This window comes from Candida oxycetoniae (assembly GCF_023343755.2).
Source record: "Candida oxycetoniae strain CBS 10844 chromosome Unknown scaffold7, whole genome shotgun sequence".
Classification (NCBI taxonomy): Eukaryota; Fungi; Ascomycota; class Pichiomycetes; order Serinales; family Debaryomycetaceae; genus Lodderomyces; species Lodderomyces oxycetoniae.
Genome location: NW_026055364.1, coordinates 257,216 through 277,337, shown reverse-complemented (window position 1 = coordinate 277,337; position 20,122 = coordinate 257,216). Strand labels below are relative to the sequence as shown.

General features: G+C 39.6%; 7 protein-coding genes across 7 annotated transcripts; 4 read left to right on the top strand and 3 right to left on the bottom strand. All coding sequences in view use genetic code 12, as the record gives it.

Moving 5' to 3' along the window:
* Nucleotides 1-82: 82 nt before the first annotated feature.
* KGF56_000552 (aminophospholipid-translocating P4-type ATPase) lies at nucleotides 83-5,734 on the top strand (the record flags this gene model as incomplete). Its single annotated transcript, XM_049326476.1, has 1 exon — nucleotides 83-5,734. One exon carries the CDS (start codon nucleotides 83-85, stop codon nucleotides 5,732-5,734), a length of 5,652 nt encoding a protein of 1,883 aa, XP_049182451.1.
* Nucleotides 5,735-5,869: 135 nt separating this feature from the next.
* On the bottom strand, nucleotides 5,870-8,695 carry BUB1 (protein kinase; the record flags this gene model as incomplete). The annotated part of the gene is made up of 1 exon (XM_049326475.1): nucleotides 5,870-8,695. The coding sequence occupies one exon, from the start codon at nucleotides 8,693-8,695 to the stop codon at nucleotides 5,870-5,872; it is 2,826 nt and encodes a 941-aa protein (XP_049182450.1).
* A 341-nt stretch (nucleotides 8,696-9,036) lies between these two features.
* On the top strand, nucleotides 9,037-10,950 carry KGF56_000550 (GPI-anchor transamidase subunit; the record flags this gene model as incomplete). Its single annotated transcript, XM_049326474.1, has 1 exon — nucleotides 9,037-10,950. One exon carries the CDS (start codon nucleotides 9,037-9,039, stop codon nucleotides 10,948-10,950), a length of 1,914 nt encoding a protein of 637 aa, XP_049182449.1.
* A 46-nt stretch (nucleotides 10,951-10,996) lies between these two features.
* KGF56_000549 (Elongator subunit) lies at nucleotides 10,997-11,917 on the bottom strand (the record flags this gene model as incomplete). The annotated part of the gene is made up of 1 exon (XM_049326472.1): nucleotides 10,997-11,917. One exon carries the CDS (start codon nucleotides 11,915-11,917, stop codon nucleotides 10,997-10,999), a length of 921 nt encoding a protein of 306 aa, XP_049182448.1.
* A 149-nt stretch (nucleotides 11,918-12,066) lies between these two features.
* KGF56_000548 (mRNA-binding U2 snRNP complex subunit) lies at nucleotides 12,067-15,369 on the top strand (the record flags this gene model as incomplete). The annotated part of the gene is made up of 1 exon (XM_049326471.1): nucleotides 12,067-15,369. One exon carries the CDS (start codon nucleotides 12,067-12,069, stop codon nucleotides 15,367-15,369), a length of 3,303 nt encoding a protein of 1,100 aa, XP_049182447.1.
* A 103-nt stretch (nucleotides 15,370-15,472) lies between these two features.
* KGF56_000547 (uncharacterized protein) lies at nucleotides 15,473-16,495 on the bottom strand (the record flags this gene model as incomplete). Its single annotated transcript, XM_049326470.1, has 1 exon — nucleotides 15,473-16,495. One exon carries the CDS (start codon nucleotides 16,493-16,495, stop codon nucleotides 15,473-15,475), a length of 1,023 nt encoding a protein of 340 aa, XP_049182446.1.
* Nucleotides 16,496-17,382: 887 nt separating this feature from the next.
* Nucleotides 17,383-20,064, top strand: OPT6 (Opt6p; the record flags this gene model as incomplete). Its single annotated transcript, XM_049326469.1, has 1 exon — nucleotides 17,383-20,064. One exon carries the CDS (start codon nucleotides 17,383-17,385, stop codon nucleotides 20,062-20,064), a length of 2,682 nt encoding a protein of 893 aa, XP_049182445.1.
* Between the last annotated feature and the right edge of the window lie 58 nt (nucleotides 20,065-20,122).

Genomic DNA, 20,122 nt, shown 5'->3' with positions numbered 1-20,122 from the left:
ACTGCCCCCCCCTACTTTGGCCTGGTCGACTTAGCAACACACATAACACACATGAGTATGTTAACTCTAAGTAGGGGAAAAAATGACACTTGACAAACTAATTGATTCGCACAAGCTAATAAGTCAACAGCAGGTGAGCCAACAGCAGGTGAGCCAACAGCAGGTGAATCAACAGCAGGCAAGCCAACAGCAGGCGTTTCCAAGCTTGAACATGAACTTGGACTCTGACGCAAAGGAACCGCTGAGAAATGGCAGAAAAAGCATAGACAGCATAGACAGCATAGACAGACAATACAAGGACGGCAGGCACAGCGAGGACAGCATAGACAGACAATACAAGGACGGCAGGCACAGCGAGGACAGCATAGACAGACAATACAAGGACGGCAGGCACAGCGAGGACAGCATAGACAGACAAGGCAAGGACAACAACAACCTTCTTGTTGCTGGCAGTTTGCATCCAAAGCGCAAGCGAGGGTTATCCTTACGAACACAATTGTTCAACAAAGCTTTCAATATTCAAACAGAGCCGTACCCCCCACAGTCAGAAACAAACCAACCCCAGCTCCAACCCCAGCCCCAACCCCAGCCCCAGCTCACACCAGTACACAATGTCGCTTTTGAAGCACAAAATGAGATTGAGCTTGAAAACATTTCAAAAAACCGGTTTTTTATGCCGCCTCCAGCTATAAACATTGAAAAGTCACCAGAGCCAATTTCCGTTAACTCCAAGGCAATAAACTACGATCTCCCATATATAACAGTGGATGCACATTTGACAAAATCGTCAACTCATTTAACCGCAGACTCTATGAAGACAAATACTAGCACAAACTCGTTTCTTGCCAAGAGACAACGATTGCATCGCGTTCCTAGAAACGCCTTTATCAGAAAAGTTGTTGATTTGAAAAACAAAATACTAGGCATCAAGTGTTTACCCTCTACAGAATGTGGAAGAATCATACCATTGAGCGTCAACCCAGAATCAGTTAATGAGTACTATCAGGATGAATACTACTTGCCAAAACTAAAAGGCTTTATAGATGAACGAACAAACCAGCCTTATGTCAGTAATTTGATCACCTCATCAAAATATACGATATACACATTTCTACCGAAACAACTACGAGCGCAGTTTTCCAAAATTGCCAATTGCTATTTCATGGTGGTGGCCATCATGCAAATGATACCGGGCTGGTCAACTACCGGCCACTATACCACCATCATACCACTTTGCATATTTATATCCATCTCCATTGCTCGAGAAGGCTTTGATGATTGGAAAAGGCATGGTCATGACAAAGAGGAGAATAATAAGCTCACTACAGTTGTTCGAGAGGATACCGAGTTTAGCAATTTCGATGCCCAATCGATCAACACAATAATGACAGAAACAATCCCAGTGGTTCCCGGACAAAGTTTGTTGAAAAGTCATCATTTGCAAGTACAACTAACAGTGTCCAAAAACTCATCCTTATCTGATATCGGGGATTCTTTAACCCAAGAAAACTTGTCATTCACCAATAAGGAAGCAATCAGACTGTATAATCTTAAAGAGTGTCCTACAAAGTGGAAAAACGTAAAAGTTGGTGATATTGTTAAAATCAACGAGAATGAGTGGTTTCCCGCTGATGTGATCTTGATTGGAACAAGCAACAAGCAAACACAAGAGGCATTTGTAGAAACTATGGCACTTGATGGAGAAACAAATCTTAAGCCTAAAGTTCCCCATAGAGAGATTTCCAAAAGAGCTTCAACAGTTCCTGGCTTGAAGAATTTACGTACCCTAGTGACTACAGAGGACCCTAACATAGACCTTTACAATTTCGAAGCATCTTTTCAAATTGAAGATACCGTTTATCCCCTTGGCTCTGAAAATGTAGTGTATCGAGGCAGCATTTTGAGAAACACAGAGTCTGTTTTGGGTCTCGTTGTATTTACCGGTGAAGAGACTAAAATAAGAATGAACAATATCAAAAACCCACGTACTAAAGCACCCAAATTACAAAAGAATATCAATTACATTGTTAGTTTCATGGTATTTGTTGTCATTATGTTATCAGCATTTTCAACTATGGCGCAACGCATCAAACTCAATGAAACAAGGAATAAAGCTTGGTATTTACAGGGACAGGATGCAGGTGTAGCAGCCACTTTGATGGGATTTATTATCATGTACAACACCCTAATTCCGTTATCGTTATATGTCACGATGGAAATCATCAAGGTTATGCAATTGTGTTTCTTGCAGTTTGATATAGACATGTACCACAAGGAATCCAACACACCAGCTGATGCGAAAACAGCTACAATTCTAGAAGAATTGGGTCAAGTCTCCTATATATTCAGTGATAAAACTGGTACATTAACAGACAACAAGATGATATTCAGGAAGTTTAGTGTTTGCGGAGTTAGTTGGCTACATGATTTAGATCTCATGTTAAATGAACGTGCTGAGCCTGGAAATACTGATATCCAACCATTAATACCGCGAACAAGTCTACATTACATCCCACTCTCACTCTCACAACAACACACGTCTCTTGCAAAAAAGACTCCAGAGGATAAGACAAATGGCGTGAGTGCGCGAATAAGTACGACTTCGTTGGTACGAGAAAGTATGGACGTGGGGCAATCAGGGTTGAGTGCAAAGACATGGGTTTCAACGGCACAGCCGCACAAAGTACAGGATACACTCAACTCTATACAGTTATTAAGATACTTACAATCACACCCACAAACTTTATTTTCCAAAAAGGCAAAGTTTTTTCTTTTATCTTTGGCCATTTGTAACACTTGCCTTCCAAGAAAGATCGAGAAGAAGGAGTCAAGACAACGAGTAAACGACTCTTGTTCGTCGTTGGAAGAAGTTGCCGAGAATCAGGAAGTTTTAGATGATGCTTCAATTACGTACCAGGCAGCTTCTCCCGATGAGTTGGCTTTGGTTCAAGCAGCGAGAGATTTAGGATATGTTGTGTTTGATAGACAAACCGATAAGCTAATTATCAAGACGTATCCGAATGGATTTAATGAAGAAGCGATTTTGGAAGAGTACCAAATTCTTGATGTGATTGAGTTCTCGTCAGTTAGAAAAAGAATGTCGGTAATTGTTCGCTTTCCAGATGGAAGAATATGTTTGATTTGTAAAGGAGCCGATAACATTATTTTGGAAAAATTGAAAAATTCAAAATTGGCCAAAGTCAAAGCTAAGGAAATATCTGCTCAATCTGCTGAAAGAAAGATGGAAGAAGCAGATGTGATTTTGCAATCGAGGTTTTCGCAAGATTTGGAATCCAGGAAATCTGGCTTGTCTATGCGCCAGAGCTTCAATATTAGTAGTGCTGTCTCAAATAGGATGAACACTATTGACAATGCATTAATGGGTGTACAAGAAGAGGAAATAGAAGATATTGCAGAAAGGGCTCGGAAGTCATTACATTTGCAACAAGCAAAACGATATACTTTTGAGCTTAATGGGTCAGAATTAGAGTCAGGAGAAGATTTAGAAACGACGAATAATCAGAATAATCATCATCGAATGCGTGCTGTAACTGCTACTACCGCCACTGCCGCCACTGCTGCTACTAATGTCCACTTTATACCCAATGATAAGTTACTTGTCAATGAGGAGTTTTTGATTGAAAAGACGTTGGAGCACATTGAGGAATACTCGACAGAAGGATTGAGAACATTACTCTACTCATTCAAATGGTTGGATAAAAAGGACTACGAAGCATGGCATAATGAGTATACAGCTGCAAAAACAGAGTTAACAGATCGAGCAAAATTAGTAGAGACTATTGGTGGAAAAATTGAAAATAACTTGGAGTTGGTTGGAGCAACTGCAATCGAAGATAAATTACAAGATGGGGTAAGCGAAGCAATTGTGAAGTTGAGACGTGCCGGTATAAAGTTGTGGATGCTTACTGGGGACAAACGAGAAACCGCCATCAATATCGGGTATTCTTGTCAACTCATTAAAGATTACTCAACCGTGGTAATATTGTCCAACGATGATGAACAGCTGGTCATTATTGATTTAATAAATTCTACATTGAAAGATATACAAGGCGGCCGTGTGGCACATTGTGTATTGGTCATCGATGGAAGTACTTTGGCCGATGTCGAAGCTAATCCTCAACTACTCTCCAACTTTCTTAACCTTTGCGTTGAAGTTGACTCAACAATATGTTGCAGAGCCTCGCCTTCGCAAAAGGCTAGTATGGTTAGTGCAGTTCGACACTTGAAAAGTGAAGCTGTGACGTTAGCAATAGGTGATGGTGCCAATGATATTGCAATGATACAAAGTGCGGATATCGGTGTTGGTGTCACTGGTAAAGAAGGGCTCCAAGCAGCAAGATCTGCGGATTATGCAATTGCCCAATTCAGATTCTTGCTTAAGCTTTTACTAGTCAATGGACGTTACAACTATGTTAGGACATCCAAATTCGTGTTGTGTACTTTTTACAAGGAACTAATTTTCTATTTGACCCAATGCATTTTCCAAAGAAATACTTTATTTTCTGGATCGTCGATGTATGAAAGTTGGTCTTTATCAATGTTCAATACTTTGTTTACTTCCCTTCCAGTGATATGTATAGGTATGTTTGATAAAGATTTGAAACCGGCAACATTGTTGGCAGTACCCGAACTTTATTCCAAGGGAAGACTATATCAAGCTTTCAATCTCAAGGTCTTTATATCATGGATGGTGTTGGCCACTTTACAAAGCATTGGAATATGTTTTCTAGCATTTTATTGCTGGGGATCGACTGCTTTGCGCGATAATACGGTATTTGCTTTGGGGTCACTAATGTTTGGTGCATTGGTTATCATCATTAATGCAAAATGCGTGCTTCTTGAAATGCAGAACAGACAGTGGTTAGCATTTGCTTCATTCATTATATCTGTGGGTGGGTTTGGTCTTTGGAATGTGTTGATTATGTTTCTTTATCGACTGAAAGAGTCAACCATATTTTTTGTTGCATACGGCTTGTTTGAATGGGGCCGTGATCAAAGTTGGTGGGCCGCGTTGCTACTCTTTTCAACTATACCCTTGTTGTTTGATATTTTCATCAAGATATTCAAGTTTATGTTCAAGCCAAATGATGATGAAATTTTCCGGGTTTACGAACAAGATATAGAATTGAGAAGGTTTTTCGAAAATACAGCTTACAAGGAATTGTTTCAAAGTTGGACATTCCCTCGTGACCAGTCTACCACAAAGGCCAGCTTTATAAAGTTGTTCAAGAAAATAGGATTATGTCGCGGCAGTAGCAGCAGTAGCAGCAGCAATAATAATAATAATAATAATAATAATAATAGCAATAGCAATAGCAATATGAACGTCAACACCAACACCAACAGCAACAACAGCAGCAGATTAGAACTTGATATCGAAATGAATGAAATGAATGACAACCGCAATACTAATGACCCCAATACTCAATCCTCGATTAATAGGAAACGAGCTGGAACCAATCCCATGGAACATGAATTACCATCGAGCGGCGAAGGGTATAAGATGTATGGAAATGATTACTCCAGATCGGTTGATAGCGATGGGTATGAGACTTTGCCAAGTGGCAAAAGAGTGAGGATTAAGAAAAGAAAAAGTAGAATAAGCAAATGGTCACTTTCAAAAGCTTTTGGAGTTTCGGACGACGATGACGATGTTGATGCAATAATTGATGCAAGGTTAAGAAATTTAAGGGCAGAAGAAGAGGGTAATTGATATATACTTTTAAAGAAGGGTAATAATAATGCCCCTGAAAATAAAAAAAAATTTTTTAAAAAAGAAAAACAAGATTATATTGTAGTTGATGAAAAGTGTAAGAACATGCCTTTCTATTTCTTTTTTCTTGTTTTTTCACCCATGAATTTTGGTCCTGTTGATAATTTCAAGATCATGCTCTATAGATTTAATCGTTGCTTTCAAGTTTCTACTTTGAGAATTTTGCTCTAGCCAATCCTCAAACATGCTTCTTATTTCTTTTAGTTGGCTTACTCTAGGGGAACGAAGAATGACCTGGTCATCATCATAGGGATTCAACAATAATGTAAACAATCTTGACCAAAGTTCGTGTTGCCAATATCTTTTGAGATTTTGTTTCAATTCCAACTTGTTTCCAATTTTTTTGATTTTTATATACTCTCCGAATAATAGAGTGTGAATAATGCAGCCCATACCGTAATAATCAGCTTCAAAGGTCCACGGTTTTCCTTCGTTCATCTCCGGGCAATCTTGTTCATCAGTGGGAAAGTTCGATATAAACCTCGTGCCTTTTGGAAATGTGGTCAAATCAACAGCACGGCCAAAATCAATCAACGTTATTCCCTTTTTACACCATCCCAGTGCTCCGTTGCGATCATATTTTTCACCCCATAGATTATCATCAACAGGACCAAATCTAATCATGCAATTATCAGCCTTCAAATCGCCATGTAGTATGCCAATTACATGCAAAGCTTCAATTGCCTTCAATAACTCAATGGTTATAAAGATACAAAGACACTCGTCAACTCCACAAGTTTGAGACTTGAAATTATTCACCAAATCCAAAAGCGACCCTTGACTACAATATTCAAGAACAAGGAAACTTTCATCTTGGAAATAATACAATGCTTCTGCATGAATGAATGACCTATCGATTTTTGGGGTCCCCAATAGTCGTCTATGTATTTGATGTAAAATATAATACTCCCACTTTGATGCAGGTTTTTCAATTTTCAAAGCCTTTAATGAACCGCTAGAGCCAGTTTCCACTAAATAAACATAGCCATAACCGCCTTCGCCTAATTGGTATATCAAACAATACAATTCTTTGCCACAACAATCAATAATAGCCAGCTTGGAACTTCGATTTATCCTCTTTTGTTTGTTTGTAATGTCTCGAAACTGTTTCATTCTATTGACTGTGATTGAAGAGCGGTCGTAATAGTTTGAGTATAGTTTCATCGGTATAGAAGGTATATTCAAGATGCTATTTTTGACTTGAGAACAAAAAGGATTGATAACTTGTTGGTGGCGGAGGTGTACTTGATTTGACCCTATTTGTCCACTAATGTTATCTTCTCCCAATGTAGGAGAACAATCCACTTGAGTCGGTACTAACTCCTCTTCTGGGGCTTTCTCTTGTTTTTTAGAAGAAAATATTGTTGTCTCAGTCACAAAGCCCTCCAAGTTTGTCACTGTTGGATCATCCATGCGTTCATCATCAGAGATATGCAGCTGCATTGCTTGGTTGTACATATTTAGCACTTCGTTTTTCGCCACTTTGGAATAAGCTGTTATCGTAGGGTCCTTCAATTTGGCAGTAATATCATCGTTAAGTGGTAAGGTAATAGTTTTGTTCTCTTCATCCGCCGGCAGCAACGAATTATGCTCGTTTTGTGGCTCGTGTTTTATTTGTTTTGTTTTATTCCTTGCCAATAATTCTGTGATACTTATTTCTTCTTTTCCTTCCTTCTCATCCACCACCTCCTCCTCCTTATTATTGTCATCATCTTCTTCTTCTTTATATAGTAAGTCCATATTTACCATTATTCGTTCAGTCTTTTTTCCTGGAACTTGAACTAATGTATATGACATTCCATTAGCATCGATATGTACCAGTTTACTTATATGATGGTCCATGCCCATAGTTGCCAGACTAGTGCTAGGATTATCGCGAAATACTTGTATTTTGTCCATCATCGGAGGTGACATTCCTCCTCCTCCTCCTCCTCCTCCTCTTCCTCCTCTTCCTCCTGCTCCTCTTTGCTTAATAATCTGTCCCTGCCACTGTGTTGCAGGAGCAATAATGTTCTCCTTTATTCTTTCCCTTCTTGTACCAAGCTCCATATGTTGCTTATTGCCACTATCGTCAAATATGGACTGTAGCACACTTTGGCTTTGTTCCACATTGTCTTGAAACACGTCAATTTTTGCCTTCTTTCTTATGGCAACTTGGTTATTCACATTTACACCCACTTGCGATCCTCTTTTCAACGCTAGCACATTTCGCACAATCTCCCTAGCAGACGACGACGAAGAAGAAGAAGACATCAGTATATCTCCATCAGCTGCTGCTGCTGTTGCTGCTGCTGCTGCTGTTCCCGTGCGTTCTTTAAACTTTGCAAACGACTTTTTTAGCCGTTCTTTTGGGAAAGCATTGGACTGGATACCCAACTGATATATTTGATGGGCATCGGAGATCTTGCCATTCAACTCCAAATATTGGGCAAACTCTTCATAATACAAGGCTAGCTGATTGCCGATTTCCTTTTTCGCGAGATAAACAAACACGTCTCTTGGCGAATCCGAGTGTTTTATATATTCAAGCCATACCTTCAAATATCTAGGGTCGTTTTTGTAATGAAAAACGTCTCGGAAATGTGATGTACACCTCTCAAGCAAGATAACAAGCCCACTTTCCGTATTATCGCCCTGGGGGAAATTGTTATGCGTCCAATCAATATACTCAACAAATAGCTGAAGCGGATCATCTAGCTCCTCCGATTTCCCTATCTGGTACTCAAACTGATCGCGTTCAACTAGTAACTTAACTTTATTCTTTTGATACCGATATACTTGTGATGAATTAAGCGCTGCCGCCAATTTCGATACTGACCTTCCTCCGTCCAACGGCTGGATATTCTCCTTCTGCATCTCAAGCATCTCTATCTTAGACCCAGACCTAACAGACGACTCCATCTAAACCCACTTATACCTCCCTTTACCTTTCTCTTCTTCTTCTTCTTCTTCTTCTTCAAACAAAAACAAAAACTGCGCGCGCGCGCGCGCAGAAAAAATCAAATCGATGGATGCTACCAAATGCCATATATATAAAGGTTGAAAAATTTCACCCCATTGCTCTTCCTCCTAGGTTCATTGTATTTGATATAACCATTGATGGGGAGTAAATAGGTAGTTGTTGTTTGTTATTTAGGTGGTAAGGACTTGGTTGCTAGAGCTGAGAAAAGTTTGGGAAATTAGGTTATAAAAGTTTTTGTTTTTTTTTTTGGTTGATAATGTTTGTGGTACAAGCAGTTGTCATGGTGCTTTCGGTAGTATTAGTCTCGTGCGCTGGTTGTGCTTCGAGCAATGTTTATTATGAAACACTTGGTCTTAAGCCGCTCCCGAGAAACAAATTATTGTCGAGTTTTGACTTCCATACTGAGTCGTTGCCATTCTCGCTATCTTATTATAATGAGTCTGACCAATATGAACAGGTTAGGAAACTGAACCATTATTTGCTTTTCCCCAGCTCTTTGGGCCCCATTATTGAGACTACAAACACCCGAGATCTTTCCTTGAGGTTTACTCAAGGTTGGTGGGATGCTCGATCCTGGGGGAAACTACCACATAATGGGGCGTTTACCGCAGGTACCGGTGTCGAGGTTGTTGCAGTGATTGAAGCGCCAGATGTACAAATGGCTAAGCAGAATTGGTCAAGGCTAACCAAGATATTATCGGGATTTTTTTGCGCATCGCTAAACTCGATTGGAGACGAGATCACCACGTTTCCCAAACACGCCGTGAATAATATCGATGTCAAGGGGTTTAAACCGCAAATTGGGAACAAATTGTACCTAATGAGAGCTGCATTACCTAGTGAACCAGTGTGTACGGAAAATTTGACCCCCTTTTTGAAGTTGATACCTACTAGGGGCAAGGCCGGGATAGCATCATTGCTAGACGGGCATAAGCTCTTTGACTCCCTTTGGCATGGAATGTCTGTAGACGTTCACACTGAATGTAACAGCGACGGCGAATGCTTTTTAAAATTGCATCAAACAGTTTATCAAATTATCGACATTATAAGGTCGATGCGTAAACGTGTCGAAGGAGGAATACCAAAGCCAACACCAGGTAATATGTTGAGATGCGACACTAATAAAACTTTCAACATATGGCAGTGTTTCCCCTTGGGCGATCCAATTGAACTAGAATGGAGCCTAGAGACGCTTTATGGAAGATTGATCAAAGGAGCTGCATTTGAAGATAATCCCAACGTGAGCAAAGTTATAATTGATGTTGATCCATCAACATGGAACGTTACTAAGCATAAGGAAAACTCCAAATGGGTGATTACAAATTCTGTATATGCCAATAATACCGATAAGATTGTTGAAGCAATAGATGAGCCATTTAGCTATGACTTTAAGTTTGCAACCACTAATAGCAGCGTGGTAAAGCCAATTGAAGAACCGCCGCTACACGTTTCGCGTTCTTTGACCGGGTATTCATTGGATAGAGGCGGCTTACGTATTGCTTTTACAAACCCGACAAATAAAACTGTTCAATTCACCTATTTTGAGTCTTTACCATGGTTTATGAGGCTATATATTAGTACTTTAAAACTCAATTTAGCAGATGCTCAAGGCGGAGGCAGCAGTAGCAGCAGCAACAGCAGCAACAGCAACAACAACAGCAGCAGCAACAACAACAACAGCAGCAACAACAACAGCAGCAGCAACAACAATGTTGAACCTAAAGACGAGAGCAGGTTCATCAAAGAAAGATATTATCGCCCATCTTTGGATAGAGCAAGACCGTCGCATTTGGAATTAGTTATGGAGGTTCCTGCGCATCTGACTTTAGCAATGACTTATGAATTTGATAAATCCTTGTTATTGTATCGAGAATATCCACCTGATGCAAATCACGGATTTGACGTGGAGCCCGCGGTGATTATCGTGAAAGATGAGAGGAGTGGGGAAACCATTTATGAATTCCGAACAACTAGTCTATTGCTAACACTTCCAACTCCCGATTTTTCCATGCCTTACAATGTCATCATTTTAACATGTACCGTGTTGTCTCTCGCGTTTGGCATTGTATTCAATTTGCTTACAAAAAAAGTTGTTACAGAGGAGGAGTTTGAGTTGGCAGCTCAAAATACCAAGCTTGCTAAATTTAAAAAGTTGTTGAGATCAAAACTTTTACCGAAACGAAAGATTGAGTAGAAAATGGCAAAAATAAAAGAAACCCTGGTGTATGTAAAGCTATATATTAAAACGGATCCTCATATGGGTCCTCTTCGTCGTAGTCATCATCCTTCTCAAACTCGTAGACAATTGCACCACCAGCAGTAGACCCCAATGCTTCTTGCGCTTGCATAAACGGCAATTCGACTTGCTCTCGAGCCAACTTCTCCTTAGAGCTAGTTGTCAAATTAAACGTTGTTAGATCTTTCAACAACGATTCTTCATCCTCTTTGTAATTTTCTTCTTCTTTTTCCTTTAATAACTCATAACTATGCCTTTTGCAGTCGATTGTGAACTTGTATACGATGGATCGACCTGATCTTCTTCGGTTCGTTAGCACCAACTTGAATACTTGGCTATTGAGGTTGGCATTAGCGGGGAAGTTCAATTTCGCAACTTGCCTCTCTAAGGTCTCTTCGTCGTCAACAACTGAGCTATTGAATATTGGCTCTACTTCGAATATTGTGCTGGCGAAATAAGTCAATAAAGAAATGGTTGATGGGTAATTGGTGTACTTGACAAAGGGCTCAACACAACTCGTATGATACGTAGCAACAACTACTGCATTTGGAGCAACTAACCCTGTAACAAACTGAATTACATGTTCGTTTGGTAGGTGATTCAAAGAATCCACAATAATCAATATCTTAGATGACCTACTCGCAGCAGACAATGAGTTGATGTAAGTTTTCACAAATTGTACAGCATCTTTCTGTGACTCCACGGTACAATCTACAAACTCCGTTGCCCATTGAGGCCGATTTCCAGTTTCAAATGATAAATATATAACCTCGTTTGCATGCTGATGGCCATACTGATGATGTATATATTCACGAACCAAATAATACGACGATTGCGTTAGCGAGTCCAAAACCAAGTGGAATGAAGAACTTTCCCGTAGCGATAGAAGCCTCGTTAGCAACACTGCAGCATTCTGGCTAGACATGGTAAGTTGAAAAGCTTCTGTTTCCTCATCTCATCGAATAAGAGTATCTCGCGATGAGGTTTATTTTAATTTTTCGGAACCTGGCAAACATTGAATATCAGAGATGAGTAGGTAAGTGATAACTATTACTATTTAGAGGACTATAAGTGATGCCGTCTCAGGGTAATGCTCTTGCTGGGGAGTACTCCATCCCTAAATCGTTGAAGAAGGAGCTACAAAAGGAATTTGAACGAGACATGTCGATTTCCGCTGAAGAAATTCACAATGAGATGAATCAAAACGATTATAATCGACAGCGATTTCAAACAAGGGTGGATTTGAACTTTGAGGATGAAGGGGGAAAGGCTGTAGAGGTAGGGGAAAAGGCTGTAGAGGTAGGGGAAAAGGCTGTAGAGGTAGGGGGAAAGGCTGTAGAGGTGGGGGAAAAGGGGCGGGAGAAGCTGGAAGCTGGTGACAAACAAGCAACTCAGGAAGGATATGGGTACGGGAAACGACGACTCGACTTGGACGAGACCTCGAATTTCAAAAAGAGAAGGGATGAAATCAGCAATCTACCAAAGGATTTGACGCTAATACAAAAGTTGAAAGATGGAAATGTACCGGTGATAAACGGGGTGCCGTTGACTGACGAAGTTCTTACCAAGATATTGCCCTCAGGCTTTACCAAAATTATCCCCGCGCCAGCTGGCTTTGAAAATAACCAAACTCGTCCCGAGTTGAGTTTAGCAGCTCCTGAATATTACTTACCACCAATGGGTGATTATGCAAGTGCAAATGTAAGTCTTAGTGCATCAGCAGCTGCAGCTGCAACTGAAATACCTGGGTTAAAAGGTCTCGAATATTTCAAAGACGAAGATATGAAATACTTTGGAAACCTTTTGAAGATCAAACCCGAGGATCTTACTGAAGAAGAGCAAAAAGAAATGCAATCAATGAAATTGGTTCTCAAGGCAAAGAACGGCACGCAAATAGTGCGCAAAAGAGCTATGAGAGCGTTAACCGAAAATGCAGTAAAGTTTGGACCAAAAATTCTATTAAGTCAAATACTTCCTGTTTTACTAGAACCAACATTAGGTGAACAAGAGCGTCACTTATTGGTTAAAATGGTGGGGCGGATCATGTTACGATTGAATGAATCGATTCGGCCTTATACTCTGAAAATCATCCATGTTCTATCACCATTCTTGATTGATGAAGAATCTACAATACGGATGGAGACACGTGAAATAATAACAAGTTTAACCAAAGCGGTTGGCTTTGCTAATATGATATCAACACTAAGACCTGATTTGGACCACGTTGATGAGTATGTGAGAAACTTAACCTCGAGAGTTCTTGCAATAGTGGCCAACACATTGGGACTAAACCAATTTTTACCGTTTTTACAAGCAGTGGTAAAGTCAAAAAGGACTTGGACAGCAAGACATACTGGTATTAAAGTTGTGCAACAGTTATGTTTATTATTGGGTAGTGGTAATGGCTCATCGTTGTTACCATTTTTGTCCCAGATTGTAAGGATTATTTTGCCAGCAATAAACGATGAAATGCAACAAGTCAAGACTATTACTGTGTTGACTTTGGCACAATTGGCAGAGAGCGTTGCTCCATATGGTATAGATTCGTTTGAGCAAGCATTGGAACCATTGTGGTACGAAATCAGGAGACAAAGAGGGCGAGGTTTAGCTGCCTTTTTAAAGTGTGTTGGATCATTGATACCGTTGATGAAGTTTGATGCGAGGTATGAGGAGTATACATATTATTATACTAAGGAAGTCATGTTTTTGATAACAAAGCAGTTTGGATCTCCGGATGAGGATATGAGGAAAACCATGCTTAAAGTTTTAACTAGACTACCATTATCAAAAGAATTGATACCTGATTATGAGTCCAGTTTGGTAAAGCCCTTTTTCAAGTCATTTTGGAATAGACGCACTGCTTCGGATAATCTGCAAATTACTAAACTAGTAGTAGGAGCAACTAATCACCTCGCTAGTAAATTTGACTTTTTGTCGATCTTGAATAATGTGGTTTATTTTGCCAAGGACGACAATGAGCAGTTAAGAAGACTTGCAATTGAGGCTATTAATTTACTTGTTTCAACTAATCCTGACGAGTTGGTTGGTATGACAGAAGATGAGGTTCGAGTATTAGTTGATGGTATTTTGTTTGCATTTCAGGAGCAAGCGATTCAAAACAAGATATACCTTCAGACATTTGCCTCTATATCTAAGGCCCTTGGCATTAGATTAAAGCCTCATTTGAGTTTAATCATCAGCTCAGCACTTTACCGAATTAAGAATAAAACACCTGAAATACGTCAACAATCAAGTGACCTCATTGCCATAATTGCCCCCGTGATAAGAAAATGCACCGGTGGAGAACATGAAAACAATGTTGTTGGTGATGATGATAACTCACTATTGGAAAAATTGGTTTTAATATTATACGAGGCATTGGGAGAAGTTTACCCTGAAGTTTTGGGGTCAATTATAAATGCTTTATATTCATGTATCAATTCCTTGAGCAAAACAAAATTATTAACCATGAACAATCCATCAGTAAACCAAATCCTACCTACATTAACCCCTATTTTGAAAAATCGACATGAAAAGGTACAAGAATCCAGTATTAAATTGATTGGCCTTATAGCGACCAAGAATGCTGAGACAATAAATGCCAAAGAGTGGATGAGGATATGTTTTGATTTATTGGAGATGTTGAAATCAACAAGAAAGAGAATCCGTATAGCTGCAAATGCTACATTTGGCTATATTGCAAAGACAATTGGGCCTCAGGATGTTATAGTGATGTTGTTGAATAATTTAAAAGTTCAGGAGCGTCAACTTCGAGTGTGTACAGCTGTGGCAATGGGTATAGTTGTGGAAATATGCCAGCCATTCACTGTACTACCTGCTATTATGAATGAATATAGAACGCCCGAGAAGAACGTTCAAAATGGTGTTTTGAAAGCATTGAGTTTCCTATTTGAATATCTTGATGGGAAGACTACAATGGACTATTTGTTTGCAATTACTCCATTATTAGAAGATGCTTTGATTGACCGTGATTTGGTTCATAGACAAACGGCAGCTACTGTTGTATTTCATATTGCAATGAACTTGTATGGGTTGATTGATAGTGATTATAGTGATGTTTTCATTCATTTTTTAAACTTGATCATGCCCAATATATACGAAACGTCACCTCATGTTATTTCAAGAATCTTGGAAAGTTTAGACTCATTGAGATTGGTTTTGGGTAATGGGATATTTATGAACTATATATGGGCAGGCTTATTCCATCCGGCGAGAAAAGTTAGGGATCCGTTTTGGAAAGTGTTCAACAGCGCTTATGTTCAAAGTGCCGATTCATTAGTGCCATATTACCCCCGAATAGGACTCATGGAGAAGGATACCCAATTTAAGTTGGAAGAGTTGGACTTGTGCTTGTAATAAACAAGATGGAACTTAGTAGAAGAACTACTTTACGAAATACATATAAAAAAAAAGAACAAAGAAAATAGGAGGGGGTGGGGAGGGGGATGTTTAACCACCATCAAGTCATTCTTGTAGATTCAGCAACTGGGAAAGTACAATCAATTACTTCCTCTTCGTATTCACTGCGTCTACGCCCCGTTCTTCTACTAGTCATTCCCTCTTCATACTCTCCTTGACTATTTTCGTATTCTCTTCCATATATTCTCATGACATATCTAGTTATCTTTTGTGCTTGCAATTCCAATAAATCTTCAATATCAGCTAGGTCAATCTCTACGTTTCCATTTGACGACATTGATATATTTGAATTCAGTATATCTGAGACAACTCCGGGATAACAATCTACATAAATCTCGTCGTTTTCATCGTCGGTCAATTGAGGAACCGTTGAGAGCCAACTCACTATTTTCTCCTTATACCCCATATTTGCAGCTTTTCTAGGATTCAACAAGTCGTAAACATCATACTGCTGCTGCTGCTGTTGCTGTTGCTGTTGTTGTTGCTGCTGCGGAGGGGGTGGAGGAGGTAGCGGAGGAGGTGGCTGTTGTTGTGGTAGTGGTATAGGGTTAGCTAGTAAAAAATGATGGTTCGACAGTTGGGTCAACCATTGTGAGCAATCTTCATTTGGCAATTTTCTAGGAGTTTGGTCAAGAAAAACCTGAGCCGTAACATGAGTTTGTGGGTGTTGTATTTGTGGAGGAGGAGGAGGAGGAGGAGGAGGAGGGGGGGGTGGTGGTGGTGGTGGTGGTGTGGACAGTTGTTGCCGCTGTTGGTGATAGTCCTTGGCGGCTACAGTTTTGGTCCACGTAACAGCTTCATTCAATTGGGTGTCATTCCCCACGACTACATTAGACATAAAGGGAGAGTAGTGATAATTTGGTGACGATTTAACATTCTGAAGACTCGGATGAGGCTGCTGTTGAGTAGGAACTGAAGGACTCGTGGGGTAATGATAAGGTTGTGGTTGTAAACCATTCGTAGCCGCTTTACCTTTAGCTTTATTTGAATTTACCGTATTGTCACAGGGAGTGGTTGAAAATGGCGGGAAAAAGGATTGAACATTAGATTTCTTATCACCCATTGATATCACCGACTAAGCTGAAGTCTCTAGTCCTTCTACCTTGCTCTGCTGAAGACGGCGGTTACTGATGACTTTTTTAAAAGATGGTTATTTGCAAGATCTTTTTTAGGGGGTGATGTTTTTTCCCCCCTTGCGTTAAGCGGCGCCAACTGAAAAACAGCTTCGAAAGACCAAGTTGCTCAAAGATGGAACTTATAAAGGGGTGGCTCAAATAGTGGAGTGGACCTACTAGCGAGCGAAGCGAGATAGTAGGGCATTGATGAATACGAACCTACTAGCGAGCGAAGCGAGATAGTAGGGCATTGATGAATACGAACCTACTATCGAGCAAAGTGAGATAGTGGGGCATTGATAAATATATGTGCTACACACGGGCGTGCAATTCTACTTTACTAGTTATATTCTTGTTGGAGCAACACTATCGAGCAGGGCTGCTTGGGTTCAATGCCATCAGTAATCTCTCAACTAGACTCCATTGGATAAGAGCAGTAGAATACATTTCCTCTCCCTCCCTCTCCCTCCCTCTCTCTCTCTCCTTCTCTCTCTCCCTCTCCTTCCTTCTTACACTATTGCTTCCCCCTTTCCCTCCCCCCCCCCCCCTTTATCTTATCGGCATACATTTATGGAAATTCGCCTCCATATATATATCTATAAATATATATCACGTGCTTGGCACATGATATGTTGCAAAGCAAGTCACTTGAATATCACGTGTATTTATTAACTCGATGCATATAATAATTCTCGTATATATATCTATACACGTGATACTCATGTGACTGCCCCTCCCCCACTTTTCACAAAAAAGCGTTGAAACTGCTTCGACTAATCGTTGGTTCAAAGTTAACTTGTAAAAGAGGCATGAGTAACGCCCGTTTTTACCAAGTATGAGGAGCAGTGAGTATATCGAGCTCGAACGGTTTCCTCTGGGAACCAATACGGAGTCATTAAACGCCAAAAGTGCTCTCAAAAATAAGTATAACTTTACCAATACGCAGCTACAATTTATTCTACTGCGACTTGGTGAAGAAGTTGGTGACGAAATTGAAATTGATGAAGAAGTTGGTGGTGCTGCTGATATACAGTTGTCAAGAAGTGCGGAATTCTTGATTGACAAAATTAGTATGCTTTCCAACGAGGTAGCAGTTGAAATACTACGAAACGCACTTGTTGAATTGAAAGATGATGTTAATTTCCCTCATCAAGATTACCGTTTATTAGAAAGATTGGTGAACACTATACCTCAGGAGGAGGAGGAGGAAGAAGAAGACCAAGACGAGTTGAAAACCGTCTCCATTGAGAAATGGTCGTTAGAAGCAAGAGTAGAGGCTGCATTAATTCATTACCACTCACCGTATCCCGAAATTAGAGCTATTACTGACCCATTCGACGACCCAGATGTTCCCGTGGAAACTTTGAGATGCTATGTTATTGGCCTAGGCTGGACGTTCATCGGCTCGGTAATCAATAGCTTTTTCATCCACAGAATGCCCAGGATCTCTTTGAGCTCGCATACTATACAAATCTTACTATATCCATGTGGTAAGTTATGGGAACGAGTAATTCCCAAAAAAAAGCTTTATTTGGGGAAGAATTATGTCATAGACTTAAATCCAGGACCATGGACATATAAGGAAATGATGTTGAGTACAATAATCTACCTGTGTTCTGCGGGTGTCCCCTACCTGATATACAATATCTTTGTTATGAAACTTGACAAATTCTATGGTCTCAAATGGGTAAGTCTAACTTTTCAAATCCTCCTCACTGTCTCTACTCAGTTTCTTGGATTTGCATTTGCGATGATTATGAAAAAAGTATGCGTGTTTCCAAGTAGATCAATCTGGCCAACTGTGTTGCCAACAATTGCATTAAATAGAGCACTTATGAATGAAGACGCAAATAACACTGTACATGGATGGAAGATTTCTCGGTATATGTTCTTTATAATTGTGCTGTTGTGTAGTTTTGTTTGGAACTGGGTGCCAAACTATCTATTCCAAGCATTATCTAATTTCAATTGGCCTACTTGGTTTAATCACAAACTGATCCATTTAACTAATATCGCAGGTACAAAAATGGGATTGGGACTAAATCCGTTGCCGACATTTGATTGGAACCAAATCGATTCAGGAGCTTGTTTAACCATTCCTTTTTACACATATGTAAATCGATATTTGGGAACATTTTTAGGATTCATCTTGATATTGGTTATTTACTACACCAATAACTACTTTACTGCATACCTTCCTATTAATTCCAATCACCTTTTCAACAACAAAGCCAAGGAATTTAACGTACACGATATACTCAACAACAAGAGTCAATTTGATAACTCCAAGTATCAAGAGGTGGGACCTCCATATTTTTCTGCGGCCAATTTAGTCGTTTATGGAGCTTATTTTTGTTTATATCCCTTTGCAATTTTATACATGGGAGTTTTAGAATGGACATCAATGAAGAATGCATTTGGTAATGTTTGGACGTCACTAGTTGATGCATTCAAAAGAAAAACTCATAATGAACATAGACAACTCGATACGTTTTCTGAGGATCCCCATTGTAAGATGATGGCAAAATATAAAGATGTACCAGATTGGTGGTTTATTGCAATATTTGTCGTTAGCACCTTGTTTGCTATTCTGGCCGTGTTATTTTATCCTGTGGAAACACCAATTTGGGGTGTTCTTTTTACAATTCTCATCAACTTTATCTTTTTAATACCTATAACAGCAATTGCTCTGGTTACAGGTTTTTCATTTGGTTTGAATGTACTTGTGGAATTGATTGTTGGATACGCAATCCCCAATTCTGGATTAGCCTTAATCACATTAAAGGCATTTGGATATAATATTGATAGCCAAGCTAGTAATTATATCACTGATCAAAAAATAGCTCACTATTCTAAAGTCCCGCCGAGAGCTATTTTTAAAGGGCAACTAATATCGACTTTGCTCAATATAATTGTTTCATTATCTATAGCTAATTGGCAGTTAACCCACATTCCTGATATTTGTCAAATACACCAGCGCGACAATTTTAGTTGTCCTGGAGCCAATACCTATTTCTTTGCAAGCATTCAGTATGGAGAAATTGGACCAGCTAAAGTGTTTGGTGGACTATACCCTATCCTAAAATGGTGTTTCCTACTAGGAGCACTTTTGGTAATTCCAAGTGTTTGGTTCAAAAAAAAAGCAAATGTCAAGTTAACAAGATACTTTCAGCCAACTATTATAATCGGCGGTTTCTTGGATTTTGCTCCTTATAACCTTGCGTACTTCACAAGCGGCTTATACTTGTCTTTTATCTTCATGTACCTGATCAAAAAACATTATCTACTATGGTGGGAAAAGTATAATTACATCTTAACAAGTGCACTATCGGCTGGTGTTGCATTCAGTGCGTTATTGATATTTTTTACCGTGCAATATAATTCACATGAGTTGAAATGGTGGGGAAATTCAGTTAGTCGACAGGGGATCGAAGGTGGTGAATTGCCTGATATATGGAAGGATATATCTACGGCTCCTGATGGCTATATTGGATTAAGAAAAGGCCATTATCCATAGACAAATATTGAAGAAGATATGGAAAAAAAACAAACAAACAAACAACAAACTCTATCAG